This window comes from Cyprinodon variegatus, unplaced genomic scaffold (genome assembly GCF_000732505.1).
Source record: "Cyprinodon variegatus isolate N-32 unplaced genomic scaffold, C_variegatus-1.0 Scaffold451, whole genome shotgun sequence".
Lineage (NCBI taxonomy): Eukaryota > Metazoa > Chordata > Actinopteri > Cyprinodontiformes > Cyprinodontidae > Cyprinodon > Cyprinodon variegatus.
In genome coordinates, this window is record NW_015150904.1 from 408,957 (window position 1) to 434,478 (window position 25,522).

At 37.3% G+C, this 25,522-nt stretch overlaps 2 protein-coding genes across 2 annotated transcripts in view; both read right to left on the reverse strand.

Annotated features, from left to right (window-relative positions):
- The window catches only part of egr3 (early growth response 3), a 5,991-nt gene extending 3,625 nt beyond the window's left edge, over nt 1–2,366 (reverse strand). Inside the window, exons 1-2 of the mRNA XM_015389168.1 lie at nt 1,895–2,366; nt 1,752–1,759 (exon numbers count right to left, since the gene is read on the reverse strand). Coding sequence (XP_015244654.1) covers nt 1,752–1,759; nt 1,895–2,048 — 162 coding nt within the window. The 5' untranslated portion in view covers nt 2,049–2,366. The remainder of the gene's footprint in view (nt 1–1,751; nt 1,760–1,894) is intronic.
- Nucleotides 2,367–7,838: 5,472 nt separating this feature from the next.
- pebp4 (phosphatidylethanolamine binding protein 4) lies at nt 7,839–25,115 on the reverse strand. Its single transcript, XM_015389170.1, has 3 exons — nt 24,998–25,115; nt 23,487–23,600; nt 7,839–9,965 (listed from the first exon to the last, which is right to left on the reverse strand). Exons 1-3 carry the CDS (start codon nt 25,080–25,082, stop codon nt 9,877–9,879), a joined length of 288 nt encoding a protein of 95 aa, XP_015244656.1. The 5' UTR covers nt 25,083–25,115; the 3' UTR covers nt 7,839–9,876.
- Nucleotides 25,116–25,522: the final 407 nt, after the last annotated feature.

Here is a 25,522-nt window from a genome sequence, read left to right on the forward strand (position 1 = left end):
TAAAAAAAGGAACATCTGGAGGGAAATTTCAGTGTTTCGTCATAATATTTTTCTTCTGTTTTTAATATTATTATTATTATTATAGAAACATTTACAGCAATTCCCTTATGCTCTCGCTCCTTTTAAAGAAGCTTTAAAGAACAATTACAGATATATTACAAGTGATAAATTTCAGGGATAGCCGTGTTCTTTAGGGTAAATATGTAAGAATTTTAACAGAATTACGTCTGAATAAGAACTTAAAATAGACTTTTTTCATCTTGTGGGTGAGGTGTTCATATTCACTCTCAGTAATAAAAGGCCACTGACATTTGACTGGTAAAGCCTTTTAGAGGAATAAAAACAAGTCTTGGAAAATACTATTTGACATGTGAATAAATATGGATTCTTTTTCTATGCATTTATGAATATGAAACATAATCTTCATTTAATGAAACGTAATCTTTATAAAATTAATCTTTATATGTACTTTTAATAATTAAGTTTATATTATATTTAATATTTTTATTTTTTTTTAACCACTAAGATTGGAATTTTAGACGCAAAATTAAAGTCAAACCTTTTCACACACCTGTTCCAACTATTAAATCACAGCAAATGTTTAATTTCCTTTAACACCAAATAAGAATGTTATGAGTGTGTGAACTGAAATTAAATAAAATTCAACAGAAATACAACAAAAACACTCCTCTAGCTGTGATATATATATATATATATATATATATATATATATATATATATATATATATTCTAAATTAAACCCTTTATTAGCGCGCAGGGGTTATTGCGTAAATAAAAATGTGTTTTGATCCTGCACACCCTGATTCGCTCGTGTTGAACTGCCAGTAAAAATAAGCTTATTTTACCACATGGTGTTTTGATAATTTAAACGCGCACTGGGATAAAATAAAGGAGAGCAATCTCTCGATTATTAAAACTACGTTTTATGAACTCTAGATTAAAACACGCGTGTGTTTTATAGGGAAATATTATAGGGGAATTCTAGGATTCCTATTTTTCTCAGCATAATTCTGCCTCTTCAACAAATAATCTTTATATGTATAATTGATATAACATTTTTTACCTATTTATCCAATTCTCAAATGCGTCAAAAGAAGACGATGAGCTGAATATAAGGACCAAAATGTAGAAATAATTTTGATTGAGCGAATGCGATAAATAATAAAGCCGCTGTTGCAATTTCCTAAATCTAAGGTAACGCACGGGCCATGCGCTTTGAACGCGTTTCATATAGGAGAAAGCCCCCGCACACGCCTACTAAAACACTGTTAATAGAGTTGTGAATGAAAGTCATTGTTTTAAGTAGCTTACCCCCCCTTTTTTGCAAGTGGATATCAAATCTGAGGCACTTTGGTCTAACCGCACATTATCCACGCTTCCAGATTTTGTTCCACAGATTCAATCATCATCCTGGAAGCGCTTTTCCACCAAAATAAAAAAAGTTCTCAGCTTTAAAAAAAGTTAAATCACAACTTGAGAGTATTTCCTTGCACATGTGTTTCTTTTTGCACTATTTTTTTTTAGTGTTTTTAGATTGGAAATCAGTTTCAGACGATGCGTTTTTTACGCTATGATTTGAATTCTGATGATTCTACTCGAGACGTTTATGAAATATATATAGCCTATATAAAAGTTGAAAAACAATCACACTGCAAACATTACTTCTATATCTATATTTTAGTGGGTTGACTCACTGATTTGCACACCTGGCCTCTCTAAAGTGTGGGTACCAATGAACCTGCCTCCGTGCGCAACAGAGTGAGAGCGCAAACAGGTGCTCCGAGCCCGAAGACAACTGTTGCCGTTTTCGCTCATCTCACTTTGAACCGCTTTAAACAGAGCGACTAAACTGAAGCATGGATTAAAGTCTTACCTGTATTCATCTGCGAATAGTGGTTTATAGGCTCCGTGCTGGTGAAAATGTTCATAGAGGTGGGGATGTCCTCCTCCGGGTACAGACTGTCGGGGATCGCGTTTATTAAACTGCTCATGGTAAGAGGGATCTTGTCCGCTAGTTTCCCTGTCATAGCAGTTATATTCAGTCCGACATTTACAGAGGACAGCGCGCAGGTATCCAGGTAACCAGACGGAGAGACGCACAGGTGCTGCCCGGGCGCTGGAGTCAGGAGCAGGATGGATTCCGGTGCTGTACTATCCAAAGTATCCCGCGGAGGACGCGCAGAGCCGGTTATCTCCCTTCTTAGCGCACAGAGCCTATTGTTGCTATTAATCTGATCACTGTGGAAGCTGACGGGTTGCTTGTGAGGGAATTTCAAGTCTGTGAATCAATAAAGGAGGAGGAGGAGATGATGGTGGTGTTGCTTGAACAAGAGGAGCAGCTCTGCTTGCTCTATTGGAGCTGGATAGGGGACTCCAGTTTACCCGTATTAAATAGTGGGATGGAACATTTGTGTGACGTAGATGACCATATATGGACATGGGCGCCCATCAGAAGGCTCTCCGCGCGTCAGTCAGTGGAAACTACAGTGGAGGCAAAAGGCTCCGAGAGAGATATCTAAGTTTACAAAAACTGAGATAGCAGATCCAGCTGCGTCCTTCTTCTATTCGTTGTCTGTCCTTGTGAAATAAAGGCAGCCTCTAATCTTGATTATTTTCAGTCCTTGTGATACCTTCTGGGGAGTGTTGTGACTATAAAGTCTGTCACTCACACTCCGTGTCATGATTTCAGATTATGTTTCCCACAATATATTGCATTAATATTTTTAAACATGTTTTGATGACTTCACAATCAGGCCCCATCTTGTCCTGAACAGTTCAGACAGGACTTAGTCTCTCCTTGTCTCTCTGTGAACTTGCACACACTTTCTGCAGCACAGCATTGCAAAAAAGCAGCTGGCAAACTCTTTTAAAAGCAGCCACATTGTCAAACAAAGGCAGTAATAGACGGAGTTAATCACTTGTACATATTGCATAGCTTTGCACAGACTTGCTTTGACTTGGAGCCCAAGCAGTAGGTCGGGTGGAAACTCCAAATAAGGCAGTGTCCGGCCCCGCCCCTCCACGTCTGTATATGGACATGTGAGTTCCGGGTGAGGCTGTCGTAGTAGTAGTAGTGGAAAAGTGATCGGAAGCCACAGACTGTTAAAAAAATGACAGTGGACAACGCGTCATGGTTCGTGTTTTTCACCAGCCTGCAAAGTTGTGAAAAAAAGCTTACTTGTTGCCTCCTAAAAAAAATCCCCCCCAATGATTAAATTGGTTACACTAAAACATTTTGTGTAACAAACAAAGAAATAAACTTAATCACAGCTTTTAACTTTTACATCCAAAATAAATAAACTACTGCTATCAATGCAATTTCCAATATTAAACTGAGTGATTCATGTTCAGTACCTGTTGTTAAAAGAAACAAAACAAAAACAAAACAATCCTCGACAAAACATACGCCTCTTGGAATATATTCAGAAAATACAGAATGGCATGTCAGTGCTAGCACACACAGAACTGAGAAATTAATAGTACTCAATGAAGCATAAGTGTAAACAGAGTGTGTGGGAGAAATAGTCTGAATCATGCCTGGTGTTTGGGGGGGTTACACAAACAGAGCAGCCGCTGATCTTGCATGTCTTATTGCCAAATGCAAGTATTTATGCTAAAGTGTCTCTTTTAGTCTCTAAGCATAGACTGACCAATTTTGACGAGTAGCAGGACAGCATGAGGAATTTATTTTTGGACAATCAAATCTTTTTTTTTTTTTTACAATCCTGACTCATTTCATTCAGACTTTTTTTTTACTTGTTTAAGATTTAAAACCAGGTTATCTTATTTACAATCTCAGTTACCTCTTGAGTGGAATTTGGATGGTCACCATATAAAGGTATCCCAAGTGCCGTTTCAAAACTGAAATACTTCTTTTGTAATGTTCATGGTCTTAAACCTATGTGACAAATGTAAGGCCCGCAGGCCACATGTGGCCCATTAAGGCAGTTTATGTGGCCCTCAGGAGTCAAAAAAGGCACATCATGTCATTGAATAGAGGCATGTGTGCTTAAATGAAATAATGGAATCAAAGCAGATAGGTGCCGATTTGTGTAAATCTGTCTCCATATCTGATGTTAATATTGTATTTATGCCCAATAACTCATTTAAATCGATAAATTTTTTCTACCATTTGGTCACTGTAAAGGAAATACATAGAACTACCTTAGATATATGATCTGGTGAACTGTAAAGTGTCTTGAGATAACATGTGTTGTGAATTGGCGCTATATAATTAAACTAAAATGAATTGAATTGCTTTTCTGCTTCAGCTGAACAGATCCAATCCAGTGATGCATCACTACCACTATCACATGACTGAACAAACACCATGTAACTAGTCCTCCCCCTCATGGAACAAAAAGAGCAACTGGATGCAAATAAACATTGGTTGTTAATATCGGCCCAGGTTTATTTTTAGGCACAATAATGTTGTGTTTCAAAGATACCCATGTTAATGCTGATATAAAACCTAAATCTATAATCATCTAAAACATAATCTAAATCTATAACCTAAATCAAATGTTTCATATAGAACTGATGCAATTGGCCCTTTGCAAGACTTAAAATTGATGAAGTGGCGCTGAGATAAAAAAAATTAGTTTGACAACCCTGATGTAAACGATGCTAGAAACATGACTTGAGTGGCTAGACTTCTATATGCAGAACAAAGTTCTTTGAAATGTTTGCTGCACACTGACGGTCAGCAGGCTTAATAATTGCACATTTATTTTTCTAGCTTAAAATAACATACAGAGGTTGTTAGTTTTGTAAACTAAAGAAACAACAAAGTTTTACTTAAAACCTCCTAGACTAGACAAATTAAGAATGTATTATTATTATTTTCATATTTTCCCCTATTGTAACTTTAAAAATAATATCAAACAGGTCTCAAATCCTGTGCAATAAGAATCTGAAATCTGCAGCTAAATGAGGGGGCATTTATTTACTGCTATGTTTCAAGATCAGATGACTGTTGACATTTGTTACAGATTACATATGTTAGGTATTAAGATTACACATTCAATTTTGTCTTTGTTGTTTTAATAAAAAAGAAGCAGGACCATGCCCTGTGATGACATCAAACCATACTTTCATATTTGTAAAATAAAATAGTAGGTTATGGATTCTGATGAGTTCAAGTTGAGATATTTGCATATGTATAGCTTAGCTAATTATTAATTTCTTTCTAATATATGTTAAGTTTACAGTTTTTTGTTTTGACTCATTTTATTACAAGATAAAACAAAAATGATGATTTAAAAAATATTTAAAGTAATATCTAAGCAAAAAAAAAACTGACATCAGCAGATAAAAGTTTGAGAGTGGTTTGATGCAGAATAACAATTTTATCATCCTCTGTGGTTCTACTCTGTTGGTGAATTGAAATTAGCGTCACTGCCTGATCCATACTCTGTTACAAATGTCTAAAACCAATGGTTTCCTCTGACTTTAATATAGATGAAAATCATCAGAGGATCCCCAGGTGTGCCCCAGGACTCTCTGAAGTGGGATTGTCTTTCCTCGTGCATAGGGAGAGTTTGTATTTCCCTGCGGTTGGAAAGTTGGCCACCCCAGCTGGAAAACATACCTGTAGCAGGCTTATTTCCTCGACTGTAAGACGGGTCACAAAAGGGGAGGGCCTTTATTGTTTGTCAATGGCTCATGGCGTGACCAGGCTCTGAGAATAGCATCCAGCTCTTTTGCATATGGGAATTCCATGGAAGCAGAGGCCCATTTTAAAGCGCTGTGGAAAACCTCTCAGGCACCATGGATGCATATTCAAATTTTATTTTTTTTTCTTTCCACATAGAATCACAATGGTTAAATTTATCCCATCTTTTTGATGAGGCAACTACAAAAATAAAACATTTCCAGCCGCACAAACATCACCTGAGCAAATACTGTTATGTGTCCTAATGAATGAGAACATGGTAGTAAATTCAGGACACCAAGTACCCTAAAGAAATGATAAGAAAATCTAACCAGCATGATCTACCACTGCATGCATAAGTTAAGTATAAATGTGTTCAGAACATTTAAATGGACGCACTCCAAATTCCTCCTGGAGTTTTAAGTGTATTTGTTCAGCAGACCAAAAAATACTTAAAAGTGGCGGACAAGATTTAGGCCTAAGAGCAATAATAGACGTTGACAAACTGGTTGCATCTAAAAAAAATTTGAAGTCCAGCATTTTTTGTCTTTTACTTTAGAAAGTGATTTGTTATAATCGCGCCTTCCTTTGCATCAATTACTGCGTCAATGCGCTGGGACATGGAGAAGATCAGCCTGTGGGTCTATTGAAGTGCAATGGCAGCTCAGGGTCCTTAGATAATAGCTTTTAGCTCACCAGCATTGCTGGTCTGATATCTTTCATCTTCTTTTTGACGGGGTTAAGATAAGACGAGTTTCTTGGTCAGTTCAGTAACACCATGGTCACTGAATACTTTTTTGGCAGGATGAGCAGTAGCCAGGTCCTGGAAAATAAAACCAGTTTCTGCCTAAAAGTTGTCATCATAAAGCATGAAGAGCTTAAAAATAATCCTGGTAAATTCTTGCACTAACTTCAGAGGGCCAATTGGAACATCATCAGGTAATGTAGCACCTCTAATCAAATCACTGTCTTGTTGAAGGAGTTAGAACCATTTGGAATCCCTGCCTTCCTTCCTTTCTTCCAGATTCTAGGAACCTTAACTTGACTCCACCTGAACCTGCAGATTAAATTCAAACCTTCATTTGAAAATAGGAGTTTGAGCCACTCAGCAACCTCCCAGCTCCACTCCTCATCCCAGGTAAGACACCAATGAGTAGAATATCTGTGAATGGAACCTCCTCAGTCTGCTTCCTGTGAAGCCTCCCAATAATCTTTAAATCATTTTTCCTTGACAGTGATCTCAAAGGTTCTTCTTCTTTTTTTTCTCCCACTAATCTCTATAAATGCCCTTGAAATAGAACTGTGTGAAAAATCTTATTTTGTAACTACCTTCTGGTTCTTATCCTCCTTTCTGAAGAAGTCAGTGACCATATTCTGGACATCTGTCCATGCAGCAGTCCTTACCCACGGCACTGCAGCCTGCTGACCCAGACTGAGAGACCATCTCCAGGTTAAATAAACTTTTATAGATGTTTTGAATTAATTGATTGGTTAGGATGTGACACTGTTCTTCTACAACTGATGTCTTGTATCACAGTAGTCAAAGGACACAGAATTATGGGGCTCTCACAGAGTGAGGAACAGAGCTGTCAGTTCATATGCAATATAGTTTCTTTAAAAGGAAAGAGGTGATTTACAGTGGAGGAAGTTACTGCTGCCTTTGCAGCAAAAGGTGATACAAAGTATCAGCTCAGGGGGACTAAATAAAAAATGAACACAACACTTTTACATTAAAAGACAACAAAACAACAAAAATAAACTACTTTAAGTGAAAGAAAAACTTTTCAGTTTAGCAGTAATACATTAAAAGGACACTGTATGAATCAGGTGCTAAACTGCAGGAGATTCAGAGGGAGGTTACCCATATCCATCAAAGGTCATAGGAGGTGAGGTGTTTCCTAAACAGGCAGAACCTTTATAAGACATTTAAATGTATAGATACAGTTCTGGTCTTAAACTGTTTAATAGCTTATTTAATTGTTGTTGAACAATGCAGAGACTATTTTTCTCAGCGGCTGCAGACATCAGAAGAACGCAGGGATTGAGAAGGAGTATGCAAAACAGAGCAAAGCAATGCTGTGTGTTTTTAATGCAGACACACATCAAAATCCAGAATAAAGATATTCACAGCCAGACATGCAAGCAGAGTTTATTGAGAAAAAAGAAACCAAAGAACTTTCTGGAGAAAAGTGAAAACAGAAAAAAAATACAACAAAAGTATTTAGCTTCATGTTTTGTTGCAACTTTCAAATCAATTCACCAAAATGGTACATTCATTATCATTTCATTTAATAACGGTATACGAATATATCTGTAGATGAAAAAAACAACCAAAAACAGAACTGGTTCAGTTATGTTCAGAAACATGGATTATATGACAAGATAGAACTTAAAACTTCTGGGAAATTAAGGTGGCATCTAATATTTGTATTTAGAAATGCAAATGCAAACTAAAGCAACGGAACAGATGTTGCACCTAATTCATTCTACCACAACTCATTATATGCAGTATTTTCACAAATCATTAAATCTTTAAAATTATCCTGCATATTGTATTACTTTTATCAGTCAGATAACTATACCGATTATTAGAATGAGAAGTTTGACTTCATTAAAAGATATTTTGAATATTGTAGTCATATGATCAGGGGAAGTGAGAAACTCATTGTATATTCTCCACAGCACTCAACTATAGCTCACATTTTTTTTTCTTAATCATAACATTTAGCTTCTGACATTTGGAGTAAAAAATAAACACAGTGACGGAAACCGAGCCGCAAAACCCAGCTGTTTTGGCAGGATTTGTCCAAAGCATTTGGAAGTGAAGTGCTCACCTTGGCATTTCAGTCTTGTACTGATGGATTCAAGTAGGTGTCTTTTGGAAAAATGCTCTCCTACTTGGCATGCTTCAGAATGAGTGCTGAATTATGCTTTGCTTGCCAGGTTTTAGAAATGTGATTTCATAAGTCAAATAAGACGAGCAAATCAAGGTCAGGAGCAGCGTTCTAACGGTGGATTCTCTCACTCACTGTGGGCCCATGTGCATCGTTTTGGTTGTTTTGTTTGTGAACTTGGGTGCTTTGACTGCTGAGTCTGGGAGGCAAACAAAGCACATGCTGGACAACGGATCAATGATCTTTCAGAGTTCATGGAGAGGGCACATTGGGGGTTACCAAGGATGGCTTATCCACCAAAGGAACAAAAACCTCTCTTACCTGCTCCTGCCTATCCCACTGATGAGACACCAAACTAGGGTCAATGAAACCACCAACTAAAGATTGATCATCAGAGCATCAAAGTCACTCATGTAAATCCACCCTTTTTCAGACATCTGGGATATTGATATAAAACCTCCCCAGAGGAGAGTTGCTGGTTAGAAACCAATATTCCTTACGGATGGGGTGGTGTGGGGGTACTCTGACCCACCCTCTACAAAGACCGGTAAAGTCTGTAAAGCATTTCATTGTGGATGGGTTGAAAAGTTTACCCACACCATCCTCTGCAGCCCTGCCAGGTGAGGCTTTCATGCAACTCCCTCAAGTTCAAGATGGGTTCATTGTCCTCAAGTTATACTGAAGGGCGCATCTAAACATATCAACTTTTACTTCAGATGAATCAGTCAGATACCTGAAAGTAGCTCATTGTTTCCAGCTGCGTTGAGAGTGGTCAATGGAAATATGATAAACAATGACACAAACAGCAAGTTCCCTTAACTTGGTGCATGACAAGTCCCGCCTCCTTGTCCTGTCACTCTACAGAGTATTTTGGTTTAGGTTCCACTGCAGCATCCGGCTGAGCTGCGGTCTCGGTTTCACCTCCCACTTCCTTTTTTTGGCCCTGACGTGTTTCCGGCCCCTGAATTAGAATAACTCTTTCCACACTAAGTCGTGATATCAGGTCCGTCTTCCTTTTCTTGTCGACCGCGCTCGGAAACTATTAAGAAATCCCCAGTGAAGTCAAAATCTATCTCCCAAATCCTTTGCTCCAGACCACGTGACCACAGATACGGGGTGACATCAAAAACCCTTTAGCTAGTGCAACAGAGAGAGGAAACATCTCTTGAACTCAGTGATAAGATAGATGATTATTTAAGCTTTGAAGAATTTCTACTGTTTAATACATGGAAATAAGGGAAACTATGAAAATAAAGAAACATTCTATGCTGTCCCATTTTTATTCTGGTAGCAGCATTTAAGCATCCTTCAGTCCTTGAAGTGCTGGGTGAGAAACTGCAAAGTAGCCACATCCTCAAGATTAAACCTTCGGATGAAACCCTGAAGATTCCATTTACCTGAGGGTGCAGAAAGACACAAAACACAGATTTTCATTAGGATTAACATAAAAAAAAAACATAAGATTTTTTTCTTTCCAGTCCAGCAAAACACTCCAAAAATGAGCTGTACTCTGAGTGCACTCTCTGGTGCATTACGAGAGCATTTCTTCTGACCACTTGGTCTGTGTTTTAGGGATCTGAGGCCTAACTGAGCAACACATGGCTCTGGGATGTGAGTCACTGAGAACAGCTCTGCTGAAAATAAAACATGTTGCTGTAATGATGGAGGTGGGAACGCAAGGACGTATTGGCAAGAAGATATGATTCAATCGCCTGGACTGTTTTTTTTCTCTTCCCTCCCCTTTTAAACAAACACCAGACGGCCATCCGGCTGGTATGACAATATCACTTCTAAGATTTTGACAACCACTGATTCCCTGCAGTTTCCCTCCCTTAACAAAAAAAAAAAAAAAAAAGAGGACAAATTCACAACTATGATTCCAGGGAGAAAACCCTGTGTGCTTTAAACTTGCAAACTTCAACAGATTCCAGAAAGAGTCTGCCTGCCACTTCATATGTCTGTGTGCATTAGACGCTTTGATACTTTGTACTGTAATCCAGGGAATCAGGAACACTCTGGTATTTCAATGTGTGTAGCAATTACACTAACAGCTGTTCACGGATTGCATTGAGAGGCTGGAAATGTCTAAATATGTAGAGAGAATCGGCTCCCTGATCCGAATGTGGCTGAATTTAAAAAGCTGTCCTCTTTAACTTATCGATGTAGCTGAAAAAGTCCCTTTTGGCTGTCTTAGATAAACCACTGACAGGTGAAATTAGTGTAAATAATTAATTTAATGCTGAAACCTGTAAGTGGATTGGATATACTGATGGAACCATGTAGTTTATACATGGCATTCAAACACACAAAGTTCCTAGATGGCTCAGTGTCACAATAATGTGAGAGATTATTTTTTACCATCTTCAAATAAATACATTTACTCTGTTACTTACTCTCTTATTTTCATACACCTTTTTAAAGTCAACACTTGTGTGACCACATTAGCTATAATCTTTTGCTGCTGTAACACCACAAGTTCCTCATTGTGGGACATTAAAGGGATTTTCTGTTCTATTCTATTCTATTCTATTCTATTCTATTCTCATTGAATATTTGGTAAAACTGCCTTTCGACCCTGGCTATAGATTTTGAGTTTCCTTCCATAAGCATTCCAATCACTTTGCTGGAGGTTTTGGTCGGTTCCTCCTGATTAAGTTGGTTTTGTCACATTCATATGACACCTTGCTCACACCCTCCACTCAGCTTTGCCCATTAGGGACTGAGACTGGGACTTTGTGAAGGGGAAATTGTTCCAAACCAGTTCGATTCGGGTCACACTTCATTCAGGACAATTTTTTTCCCCAATCTTTAAAATATTGGCTGAAGTCTATAAATGTTACGTCATTATATCCCCATACATATTTTTACTCTTTAAACTCTGTTCTGGGAAATGCAGCTGCCCGTGTAGTAACTACTGTATATATCCCCACGGCATGATGCTGCTATTACTATACTTTACAGTTATCAATGTGTTTTCCTCCAACTCTGGCAGTGATCGTTGTTTCCACACTGTTCATGTTTTATTTAAACAAACTGGATGTGTCAAAAAATTTTAGACATATTTACCTCTCTTGCAATCTTTGTTTTTTTTTTTTTTTTTTTTAAGCAGAAATAACTTCTTCATCTCTGTGTGGCATTTAAGAGTATGTTGGCACAGGACTAGTTAATAACTTTCTTACCTTCAGCGAATGTCTTATAGGTGTTTTACTTTTATTTTGGACTGCTGTATTTATCTATGGAACAAGAAATATGTCTTTCTAAACACATTGTCATGGTTCCTTCTTGGATTACTGCCTTCTTACATTTGTACCTTACTTACACACAAAAAGCATGGCCTCTTATGCCCTGAGATCTAACGATCAGCTGTTGCTCACTGTTCCTTTTGCCCGCACAGAACTAAGAAGAAAGCTTTCAGCTACACAGCTCCTTGTACGTGGAATTTTTTTTACAAAGAAACTGGAAATTGAGTCTTATCTTTAAATGCTTTTAAGTTGAAAGTGGAAGAATTTGAAGCAGCCTCAATGATCTGTAATTGTTTTAATTGATTTTTTTTTATGTACCTGTCATTTATTTTAATGTATCTCTGTTTCTTATGTAACTTTGCTGCCTCTTGGCCAGGACTCCCATGAAAAAGAGGTTTTTAATCTCAATGGGATTTTTTCCTGGTTAAATAAAGGTTAAATAAAAAAAAAAATTAAATAAATTTAATACTTGACTGAGAAGAGGAAGGTGACACCTTCAGTCATGTGGAAATTTTTACCTCAGGGCCTCTGGAGGTTCACAACCCCCTGATAGCTTAGCTGATTTCTCTTAATTTGCCCATGGTATCACAGAGCATGTTTGATGGGTTGCCTTAAAATCCGTCCACATATCAGCCCCCAATTGCCTTAATTAATGTAATTTAATCAGACAGGAGCTTCCAAAACCATGACCACATAATCAGGGCTTTCTTAAACTGATTAAACGCTGGTTTATGTAAACATCTGATATAAGACAGTAGCACAAAAATGTCACATTTTTTTCTAATTATTCCGAAACTTAGCAAATGGAGATAATTTTGGTCATTCTAACTCATATGAAAGAGGATTCAATGTACAATGTATTAAGTGTGTGTGAACTTCTGATTTAAACTGTTAAACAAAGAAAAAGTATTTAGTCTTCTGAGTTAATGTGTTAAAAACAGGTATTAAGATTAAGAATCTGAGAAAGACTAACACAACTATGTCACGGCCATAAGAATACATTAGAGTATCTGCAAAACTGCAGCTTTCAATGTTGTGAAACAGATTTGCAGCCTGACCACACATACAACATGCAATAGCAACAGATGTACATTGTTAGAAGGAAAATGCTTTAAGTTTGATTAGCCAGTAGGAAAAAAAAGTGTTTGAGCAGCTGACCCTACTAAGGACAGTAGCAACCGGTAGAGATCAAAGGGATTTCCTTTTTTTTAGCATTACAATATCATAGCTGTCAGTACTTTCTACAGTGGATCAGATGTATAATATTTATAACTTGAGTAAAAGAACAGATTTTTCTGTTCTGAGGAGAATAAATTGGCTTTTATGCTGAAAACAAGGGGAAGACGTAGAATGAGTTGCACATAGCTGCAGAGGACATAACCTTCCTCTTATACAAGTCCACAAGCCGGACCTGACTCCTGCCTCAAATCCTATCAGGTATATAACCAAGCCACATATTCTGGCTTTAATAGTCAGGGACAAATGTCTAAAACAGACAACAATAAAAAACATTAAACGCATGCAACAAAACTTTTATGCCATCATCTCATGTAAGGCACTGAACAATCTAATTTTCCTTGAGAGCATAATCATTAAAGATCTGGATTAAGATCTGATAATCAGATCGCTAACAGCACAATTGATCATTGTTTAGGAATGTTCCAGGAATCCATCTTTAGCTTTTAAGGTGTTAAATAAAAGTCACATCAGGGTGTGGATTCACCAACAATGGGCACATGGGGAGACTTTTTCCCAATAAAAAGGTTGGACTGATTGTTTCATCCTTAAATCTATTTAAATATATACAGCATGTTTATCTGCTTATAGAGAAAGTAATCTATATACAGGTTAGGGTGTAGAAGTGAACAACAGCATTGTTGTGTTTGTGGGATGTGTTTCTAAGAATATATAAAATGGGTCCAAAGGAGGGACAGATGGGAGTCTTGAACTCTCCCATGTATATACTCAGTCTCTATGTCTATGGGCTCATTGATGCAAGTGGTGAATGGGTTCTGATCTGAAAGATAAGCTGCTTTAGCTTGTCTATTATAGAGGTGCCAGATAACACAGTGCACTGTAGTGTGGCATATATGGGGCTACATAGCTCCAGATAGAGTGTCCAAACTCTGATCTCTGACCTCTGTTTACCACAGTAGGAACTGGACCTCATGATGGGGCCGTTCTAAAGAATCTAGTTTTAAATCATATTCACTTTAAACCTGACTAAAAAAAACATTGTAGTTGTAGAAAAGAAAACAATAAAAGAAAAACAAAGAGGAAAGAAAAAATATTTCATAGAAATAAAAAAGAAATACACCATAAGCATGATCTATTTGAAAGAGAAATAGGATGAATCTGAACGGATAAATAGCTTACAAATATTCTTATATTCTTCTGCATGTGAGAATTAGACTTTAATGTTTCTTCTTCAATACTGTTCTTTAAAATGACTACACAGAGTAAAAGGCACATACTTCAAATTGTTTAGAGTAAAACTGGTTTGTTTCCAGTATCCATTATAATTTTCTATCCTCATTGTTGAGAGAAAACTCATTATATCAGTATGCACTACAGGCAGAGGGTAAACAGGCTAACCTAAAGAGTCTGCTTCAGGCATCTTGTTGCCAGATACTACATTACACCTTCAAGGATCTACTAGAATCATGCTTAAAAAGATCAAGGCAGTACTGGCTGCAAAAGGGGGAAAAAACATTCTGTTATTTAATTGTCTATGTTGATTAACTCCATCGTTGTAGCTCATATAAAGTGTACTTACCATAAATAGAGGGACTAATTAGATCACTTAATTTATATTTCATATATTTCAGACAAATCCCAAGAGTGATGTAGCCTTTAAAATCTCTATTAGAAAGAAGAAATTATTTATAATGTAACTAAGTTTGAATTATGTAGAGAAAAAGCTAAACTTATGCGTTTTTTTCTTTCCCTTTTTAAGCTTCTGAAACTGACAACTTCATGTGTTTCATGGGTTCAGGTCACGTTCTGAACTCAGCTGGGGAGAGAGGATGAATAATAACTGGGAGATGATCAGATGAGTACCTGAATCTCAGCAGGTCATCTATGTGAATGAAGACTGCCACTAGAGAGGCCACCAATAATCATATAAAGGCAATGGAGTCGAGTGACCTGTCTGCATTAAAGGGCATGGCCTAAGCAGACCCTGATGGGTCTGTCCTCAGTCTCAGGTAATTCCTCCGCCTCTGCACATCACTAAACTTCCATGTCCAAGTCAGATTTCTCACCCCTCAGCTGCGTCAAAGGGTGAGGCAGGTCAGAGAAGAACTTTCTATTAAAAACTTGAACATACCTGAAATATCACTGAGAATATTTGACGCAAAAATAACTTTTATTTCCATGTGTTGTCTATTTTTCTCTCCTTACAACATTTCCGCTGAAAGTATTGAAGTCAAAATAGAGCAGTTCTTGTAAGGCTCTGCACAGCTAATCCTGTCTAAAGCTGTGCAATCATTGGGGCTCATTCCAGAAGGAAGTACATTCTCAGTATCTGCTGCTATCGCAATGGCTGGTACCCTGCAAATGTCTAGACTTACAAGTGACCTTAAAATAGGCTGCTGCTTGTTTGTAGTGCAGAGGCACGTTTCCGCCTCTCCCATCTGCACGCTCATGGAAAGGACAGATAGTGTGGGACCTGAGGGCGATGTTGAAGTTTCCCTGCCTCTCCTTTTGTTTCCACCTTGCATCTCTGCCTGGGCATGGCAGGAAGATCAGGACTGCTGCAAGGTGACAGAGAACTGCTACATTTAGTGGTGTGGGCGGTGTCCCTGTTAAACCTCTTACCCTGTCTCAGATATACTTGAAATCCAGTAATCTTTTTTTCTCGCTGTAAAGTCAAAGGAGCCATATCAGGGTAAGAGCCTTACTGAGGTTCTTCATATGAAATTAGTTGTAGGAATATTGAAATCTTTATTTCAGGATGAGGAACTTGCTAAGTTTCAGGGCCCAACCACAGATCAATGTCACCAGATGCTAGGGGTAATTAGTCATTTGGTTTTAGATCACAGTGTATTGTAAACATAGTGTTACAGATTATAAGATCATAGAAAGATTGCACAAAGGATATTTTAAGAGATTCAGAATATACCTTCAAATAAAAAAAAACATATCCAGTGCTAGAAAGATAAATAAGAAAGAAATAAAAATATTTAAATAATAAATAAAATATTTTGTTTAATGTTAAGGAATAACAGCTCAATAATGATCCATGGGAACCTGATTTCTGAGGGCATAAAAACCCAGCAGTTCAAACGTCTGGATGTGTAAGATTGCCTATGATACCAAACCTGGAGAACTGGCATGATTAAAACCAACAGTAATGAGCTTTAAAAAAATAAATAAAATAATGAACAAATTATTATTATTTTTTTTTTAGCCAACAAATTATTATTTTTTTTTTTTAGCCAACAAATTATTATTATTTTTTTAGATTTCAGCAAGCTTAAGTCTGAATATCTGCAAAATAAACTGAACAGTCTAGGAAAAAACTCAGGTGTCCAGGCTGTCGTTAATGTATGTTTCATACAGTTGATTGTACCAATAATTATCCCTTAAAATAAATTAGGATTTGGTGGACCCGTTTGCTCTGCCAACAAGTGAAAATAACTTGTCATGAGGTGATAAAACTTTATGATTTAACTATGCTAGCACTAGTAGAACAACTTTAGATGTATGTAAAAGTTTTTTTTTTGGAAGGAAGTCGGGAGATTACCTTTTTCAAAATAAAATGCTCCATAAACTGAGGTTAAAATAAAAAACACTTTCAGGATTAAATGGCTAATTTCTCAGCAGGATCAATTGGATTTCAGCATAAAAAATACATTCAGAGTATTAATCTTTAAGCAGGGAGATCGAGAAGAGGTGAAGCTGTAGTTAAAATTAGATGATAAACAAATTGAACAAGTTACAGCGGGTGAACTACTAGCTTTGTACCTTTTCTTTTGGACCCCATAAAAAAATGCATGTTTAGACTAGGAGTTGATTAGAAAAAAAAAATCAAATCATAGGTTTTCATTACCTTGTTTTATTAAATGTGTTGTGTATAAGCTGTATGAATGCATACATGCATTAAAGTGGATCTGAACATGAAAAAAAAGCACTTGTTAGTGTATGAGATAACTGATGGTGTATCAATAAAGAGCTCCAAACAAATCAAATCTGAAAAACTAATCCATGCATCTATATTTAGTGATATCATCCACTACAAAATTTTCTTCACAGGTCCGTCTAAAAGGTCAATCAGGCAGCTGCAGTTGATCCAGAATACTGCTGCCCATGTTTTCACTAAAATTAAGAAAATGGAGCGCATTAGCCCAGTTCTAAAATCTTTAGACTTTCTCCCTGTATATCTCAGAATAAGGTTTAAAATGAACTACAACACATTACAGACTTTCTGTCATTGTATCAGTGGACAAGACCTTTCAGGTCTCTTAGCAGAAATCTGCTCTGCAACCCCAGAAATGAAACCGGTTATGGAGAGGCAGCTTTTAATTCTTATACACCTGTAATCTCGAACAAAAAATAAATAAAGTACTGAAACCCTAAGTAGCTTTAAATCAATGTTAGAAAACCTATACGTATGTTTAGAATTGCCTCAACCGATGTAATGGAACTGGATGAAATTTTAGTCCAACTTTTCTTTACCTGCCACTGAAATGAACTTTTCTCTAATAATAATTAGAATAATTGAACTTTACTGATCTCACATTGGAGAAATTTACCTCTGCATTTAACTCATCCCCTTGGGGAGCAGTGGGCTGCCACCGTGGGTCGCCTGGGGAGCAGTGTCATTTAAGACCCAGAGAAGCAGTCTGTGGGATTGGGGCTCAAACTCAGAACCTCAGAATTTCAAGCTCTATCCCCTAACCACTAGGCCACTACTATGCTATATTCATTTACAGCATTTGAGCATTTCATTTGAATGTGGTGTACAAATGAAATGACCCTACAATAAAAAAAATAGTGGAAAAAAAATATTTGCTTATCTGATAGCTAAATAATTCACTTTTCTTTGTTATGATTGGACTGTTTTGCTGCTTTCTAGGGTGGTCTTGGAAAAGAGACAAACCTGACCAAATAGAGGTGACTAATTTAAGTTATAATTACTTCGAAAGATAAATTGTCTTTTTTGGATTTCACCACTACCTTGCAGTTTGCTTAAGAATGTTATTCCTAAGCATATCACATATCACTGAAAGATGTCAGTCAGAGAAATTAAAATAGATTTGTGGACAACACTGACAACTGTCAACAAGTGTCTCACCAGAAATGTAACTAAGAACAGAACGTTCCACCAAAGCTGATGGGAAACGAAAGGACAAGGCTGCCAGGAGGGCTATGGCAGCCGTGAAGGAGCAGCAGGACTTTCTGGCAAACACTGGCTGCTCATAACATTTGACAGCAATCTCCAACATGAATTGTATATTTGGGCCATGGGGTAAACTTGCAGGACCAAGTCTTCTTGGGCGAGGAGAAAAAAAGGAAAAAATGAGCAATGCTAAATTGAAAAAGTTCATAGTGTTAATAAAGCATTTAAAGGAGAATTAAAATAAACACATTAGTTGTCTTATTTACAAGTTGAATGACAGGAAATGGAGTTAAGACAAGGTTTAGGCATGCAAGAAAGAACCACAGGTAAGGTCTACAGGCATGCACTCTACCCTTTCACCAACACTAGACAATTTTATAACTTTACCAAAAGGTATGTTTGGATGAAGGTTGTGCTGGATAAAAAACGATTTAACTCATTGGTAAGGTATCTTCAATTCAAGATGAAGCTTCAAGATTCCTGTCAATCCTTTATATTTTATCACTTCACAACCACCATTTTTAAATGTGAATTCCATAGAACAACACAAAATCTGGGGATATTTAAAGGTATAATGGAGGATCTTCAAAAATTTTTGAAAAGACCCCCTCTCTCCAGTAAAAAAAAAATGCACATGCACAACCCTGTAACCTCTGCCGAGAGGGAACACCTATTAAACGCGTGCGAGAGCATGCACGAGCCCATTTCTCCTAATGCACGCTCTGTTTAAAAGTTGCTGTTTGAATTGCTCATACAAGCTTACTTTCCAAAAAGAAGATTTGTAATTTTTCCATTATGTAAGACTGACCACCAGTAATTGAAAATGGGGACGAGCACGTAGGGCGGCCTTAGATAAACATATCAGCAGAATGATTGACAATTAGGAGGACCTCTTATTTTGATGATCCACCCGGAAAAACTTCCTCCACTATACCTTTAAGGGAAAATAAACTGTATAGATGTTTGCCACACTTTTAAGATAAAAAAAACAACTTTTTTCCCCCTGCCACTTTATATCTGCCCACTACTCTGTTGAACTTTTGCATTACATCTCACTAAGATGAGAGTATCACATAAGCAATGTCGAATAATTCTTAGGATGTCATTATCTCTCAACTAAGTCTACATTTAAATCTATTTAAAATAACTTGGGTTTAAACATATTCACATTTGTAAATTGTAATATATTTTATTTCTATATTAATTTTCTGTTGTTTTATTTTGTTTATTGTGAGAAATTTTTGTCATGGAAAAAGAGGCTAAAGCTCTGATGTGCTCTAAAGTGGTCAAACTTGAACATCAATGTGCTTTCCTATGTAGATCAGATGTAGATCAGATGTAGAATTTAATGCATTTCATTTGGGAACTATTGGAGAATATTGTCAGTGTTGAAATCGGGAAGAAAGCCATTAAAGCTTGAATTATTATATGCCTTTCTTGAAAGTAATTGTTATAGAACAAAACTATAAGCACAAACCAGAAGAAATAAAAAATCTAAACCAAACTTGTCAATTTTAAGATGTCAAGACATCACTTTAAAGCAGCTGACTCTGGGCTAAAACTTGGGCCTGCTATAGCAACCAAATCCTGGCTCTCTTGACTCCTCACAGCTCTGATTAATGGTAGAGGCTGTGGGTGGGTGGTAGACATGGATCTGCCCATTACCACACTACAACATTGCAAATGGCTTCAATTACTGAAGAGTGTGCTGAGCTGGCAGTACAGGCTCTGGGAAGCAAGATGAGCAACGCGTACGATCCAGCAGCTAAATCCACTCTGATCCATTCTTTAATACAATTTAATCGTCACACTATTTTTTTTTTTTTACAATCCACCAGAAATAAATGGAGGAAAAACTGGGCAAAGCATTCAGAACAATGTATTATTTTCAATGTTCTTATTTTTCAAGCCAATAACCTTAATTTGCTCTCTGAAATTGGTTTTATCTACACACATAGAGAGACTACAAAAATCAGGAGACGGACAGCTGGATGTGTGAGTGCTGTATGTAGAGCGCATCGGGTAAAACAACAGGCAGCCTTCCTCAAGGCCTCGGGGTTTCCCTCTCGGCATTGTAACACTGTTTCCCCAGACAAACTGACATGTCGGCACCAAACAGTAGCAGGACATAGTAAGGGCTTGCCAAGTGCTTGACAAGTATCATGAGGGCCTGAGCGCCCACGCCTGCCCACCACCCCCTCCACCCTGGCACAGGGGCAGCTTCCATTCAGGGACAGCCTTCCTGAGCCAGAGCAATAGGGATTCCCTAGGATAACGCCCCTGTTCCCGGTGCCAAGATTGCAGCCCCCCTGTAGATTCTTATGTAACAAACCAGCTGTCTCCAACAGTTCGCTGACCCACATTCATAACCTTAACCCAGGAGGCAAAGCAGACTCCCACGGATTCTCACAACAGCCCCTGCTCTACCTCTAATTGTTCAGCCCCCTCTGGCCATCACTTATTACTCAACTGATGGTCAGAGATGAAAAGAAGAGAGACTGCAAATCAGAATTAAAATTGAGTCAATGACTCCACTACTGGAAGTGGAAAACGATCATTAGGAGTCCTCCACCCACATCTGAATGTTCTCCTTCACAAATCACGTCAATTAATGTCATCGGTTATGAAGAATCCTCTGTGTGTCATACCACATGGAGGGAGGACAGATGCTAATAAGTGAACATACTTAACGGAGGAGGTGGGGAGACATGGGATTCCCTCCGTTTTTCTTGTCTTGGTGTGCATTTAGTGTACATGGTCCTGAAGCCGACAGCATTTTAACAGGTAAAACTATAGCAAAACATATGAAAAAAAAAAAAAAAAAGAAAAACAATACAGGTGCATCCCAGGAAATATAACTGAAATGTTAAATCCATGATTTCAATAAAAAAAGTTAAACTTGTGAAATATCAAAATTCATTACTTAAAAATGAATATATTAACCAATTTATTTCAGCAGATTTGATGATTATGGCTTAAACATAAGGAAAACCCAAACTAAATTCAGTTTGTCTGGAGATCTAAAAAATATGTAAGGCAAAAAAAAAAAAAGATTATATATTCAGAAATGTCAAGACAAGGAAAAGTAAAAAGTAAAAAAAAAGGTAAAAAAAAAGGTAAAAAAAAAAAAAAAAGACAAGGAAAAGTAAGTCCCTGTGCTCCACAATGTATGCACGCAATAACATTTTTGGTTGGGTTCATTTTACATAAAGACGGGGGTCAATGGAAGACTGGTCCATCAAGTAAAATACCAGCATTGCCACTGAGCCAGCTTTTGGTACCATTGGTTTTATGGGATGGTGCCAAGTCTCCTGGGAATCAAACCAGCATCTCCGTACAGCTCATCAGCAGAAGGAAGCATGAAGCTAAGATTTCCCGTTAAATAAAACCTGGTGGACCAAAGCCAGCAGATAATGTGACATCCCAAATCATCACTCATTGTTTTCTTCTTGACTCTGGGTCCCAAAAAAAAAAAAAAAAAAGAATTTTGAGATGGACTTTTGAGCATTCAGCATTTCTAGAACAATTGTCTAGAAATGCCACAATTGTTGCCTATGTCCTGTATATAATGGTGGTGCTCTCATAGCGAAGACTCCATCTGTGATCCAAGCCTTTTGAAATCCCCTAAAAATCTGCTTTTTAATCATATAAAACCTGCATCTATCCCTGTTGCTCTTTCTCCTACAATACTTCTTCCTTCCACTCAACTTTCCAGTAATATTGCCCCTTCACTGTGTGAACAACTATCCCTTTAAGAAGAAGAGTCTGGGGCTGTGCAACCTCATGCTCCGTATAAAAATAAAAAAATCTGCAAGAAAACTGTACAGTCAGTTTTCTATGATTGCTCTGGCCATAAGGTCTATTTAAGGAGAAAACAAATTGCTTAAAAATTCAATTTTTTGGACGAATTCAATTTTTGGATATCTCTAGCAAAAAGCTGCAGTGATCAAAAGTTACTGAAATAAATAATGAATGATATTAATGAAAGGGTTAAACAGTTTGACCTTTCGGATGATCCTCTAATTTAATGAGATGCAAGGTTAAACTATCTCTATTTCTCAGCATTTAATCCCATCAGTCTTCATAAGGACAGCTATTCACCCAAGAACCAACCCTTCAAATGAAACATTTGATTATCCAAGAGTGAATTTCTTAATTGAATTTCCCTTGAATAGATTGTGCAGGAGAGAGGAAGTGCTACAGCGGGAGTTAAACTCATCCAGTAGATTAAGGATGGGTGGATCCGCTAACTTCAATTGCTTCTGGCGGGGTGGGGGGGTTGGGGTCAGTGTTAGCACTGCATGCAGAAAATTTTTATTTATTAGGCATTGCACTGAAATACTATATATTTAATGCTGTTCTTTCTTCTGCATTTCAATAAATGCTAAGACTGGATACCTTAACTCTGTGGTGAACGCTCACCCCAAATTTGACTTTGGCATGAAACAAAAACAGTTCATTTCTTCTAATATTACTTTTCCCAAAACTTGAAACATCAAACACACCTCAACCTAATGTGCTTGGACTGTTTGCTGACAAAGCTGTCAAAACTTCAAACAGCAGAGAATGGCAGCTCCACTTGTTCACCGCTGCTGTACTTGAAAGTCTCAAACCGCCCTGATCTCCCCTCAAATCACCGACTGTGACCCGAGTAGAACAGACAGGGAGACACGCCTCCTGCGAGCTGCTGTGCATCTGAGTGCCGCTTCACACCTTCCCACAGACTTTAAATAGTGAAAAAGTTAAAGAAAATAAAAGAAAGAAAGAAAACAAAAATCTCTGCAACACAAACAAGGCTGACTTCTGAGAGACAAAAAAACAAACAAAATCAAAACAAAGATATGGTAATGCTATCAGCAGTAATTAATGTACGAACTGAACCGTTTGTTCATGTGCACTGGCATCGCTGATTGGGGATTTTAGGTTTACCAACACACGGTCAGACAGACTCGTGCAGGTGTGCGTGGGAGCCAGTAATACTCGTCGTGACCCTGGCGGGCATTAGCACAGCGCAGACTTTCTCACTAACCTCATTAACATTTTTCTTGTTAAGTTCAAGCACTCGGACAAAAACTGCCCACCAGATATAACTCCAAATGATGTAATAAAACCTTACAGTTGTGAGAACAGACAAAACAATCCCACTGATATGTCTGATCCGAAACAACTCTTTCATCAAAAGACAATATATTTGATGTGGTTACTGTTAGGGGGGTGTGAGGAGTTTGAATGTCTGTAATCTTCTGGAAGAAAATGTCAGTATTTGCTAGTTTTTAGATGAATATTGTAGGGAATATTAAGATCTCTGCGGACTGAAGATATAGAGTGATTACCGCGGGAGGACTCCTCTTTAGTGAGTGATATCTTTGTGTGAGGAGGCTGCTCAAATAACATGAACTGGTAACGGTGGTAACCACTCCTCTGCGGTGGCGTCGGTGGAAGGTAATCTGCAAAACAAAGAGCCAGAATCAGGAGAGCTGGCAGTGGTGAGCTGCTATATCCAATATAAGTTATAACAAACCCTGGCAGGTTTGTTTTTCTAGATGAAATTACACCAACAGCAGTTCTAGGTTCATAAATCTGTGACCCAAATAGTCATAGTGGGTTATGGCTAATAGGCCGGCTGTTAGACGTTTATTTAGATTTAATCGATGGCTGAGTAAAACTTAAATAGAGCTATTTAAAATTAGGATTATTAATTTACCTCAAACATATTTTTATATCCATTTGAATAAAACATATTATTTCACAGTAATATAAAATCAAAACTAATATATGGTTTATTTCAGACTTGTATATTCCAATTGTTAATTTCTGTCACTGTAACTAATTAAATACCAAAATATTATTTATGAAAAAGCAGGATATGATATCACCTCTATCTAAAATATTTCTATTATATTTGTTGAATAGAAACGTCAGCCTGATTGTGTATGAACTCCACGGTTGTTCAGGATTCCTTCTGCATTTATCATAACCGCAGTGTAAAGTGGAATGGAGGCAGCCTGATGATGTGTCAAAGAAGCCCAGGGTCCTATAAAAGTGCTTCTCATCTGCATTGCTGATACTAGTTTCACTGATCTTCCTCTTAAAATATTCCATAGGTTTTTAATAGGGTTCAGGTCAGAACCGTTTTCTGGCAAATCAGGCACAGTAACAACATGATCACTGAACCAGCTTTTGGTACCTTTAGCAGTGATGATAAGTGCTAAATCCTGTTAGAAAACAATCTCTTTTGGCAGACTACAGTGATCACATTTTCAGTGACTAAGGAAACTTCACTTGGAGCTTTAAGTTATGTGGACTCTGTGGTTCTCCAATTGTCTTCCAGATTTTTGGATTTTGACTTCCTAATGCAACAGTTCACAATCTTTTTAAGGCAGCATTTCACTTTTTTTTTCTTATGTTAATTAACTATTATTCTTCTTGGTCTGGCTTTTAAATTTTTTTGTTTTGTTTTTGTTTTGACCAATTAGCATATTTTTTTTGTCATTTTTGATCAGCTATATATCACATTCAAAATTACTGTTATACTGATTTCCACAAAATGTTTTCCTTCCACTTGACCTTCCTTTTTTAGATTTCCATTCTGTTTTCTGTGGGTTACCATCTGGGCATAGAGTCAATTGTCTTCCCCATGAGTGTGTAGACCAATACATGGACAAACTGTTTTTGAAAAAAATATAATTTTGTTTGATCTAGGAATTAACATCTTCTTATAGAAAAAAAAAAAGTTTATATAAGCTCAAAAATATGTTAATCAAAATTCAGAAAACAAATGTACTTTTACAAACGGGAGTTTAAATACATCACTTGGAGTTAATTTATACATTTCCAGTCTTACCAGTGAGAGTCTCTCCTCGTATTTCTCCAGTCAGCAGCGAGTAGCCCTGGTAATATACAAACAGAGGCTCAGTCAGGCAAATCATAAAGAATGGGATCCTAAAAGCTAACACTAAGGTGCTGACTGAGAATTGACTGTTAAATGTTGTTTGTTTTGTAAAAATAAACACACTCAACGTTCTTCTAGAGGGTAGCCATTTTTGGTTAATGTAAGTCAAACAACAAATCTCTTTATATCAACGTCTGGGAAAAAAGAAACCTCAAATAAAAATACTGTTCTTGGGCACATTTAACCAGATGGAAAACGTCCAATTTCCCATATCATTAATTGTGTATTAATCTCTGGTTGCCTAGAAACAGACATCTTAATATCTGATATAAAGTGCAGGTAAATTCCATAAGCCTTTTAGATTTTTTTATTATGTATTTGTCATGTTGAACTCCCACTTTCTCAGGAAGCATACAAACAGTCAGGCCATTCACACAGCAAAAATTACCCACAGACACGTTTGTTTAATAAACTTGG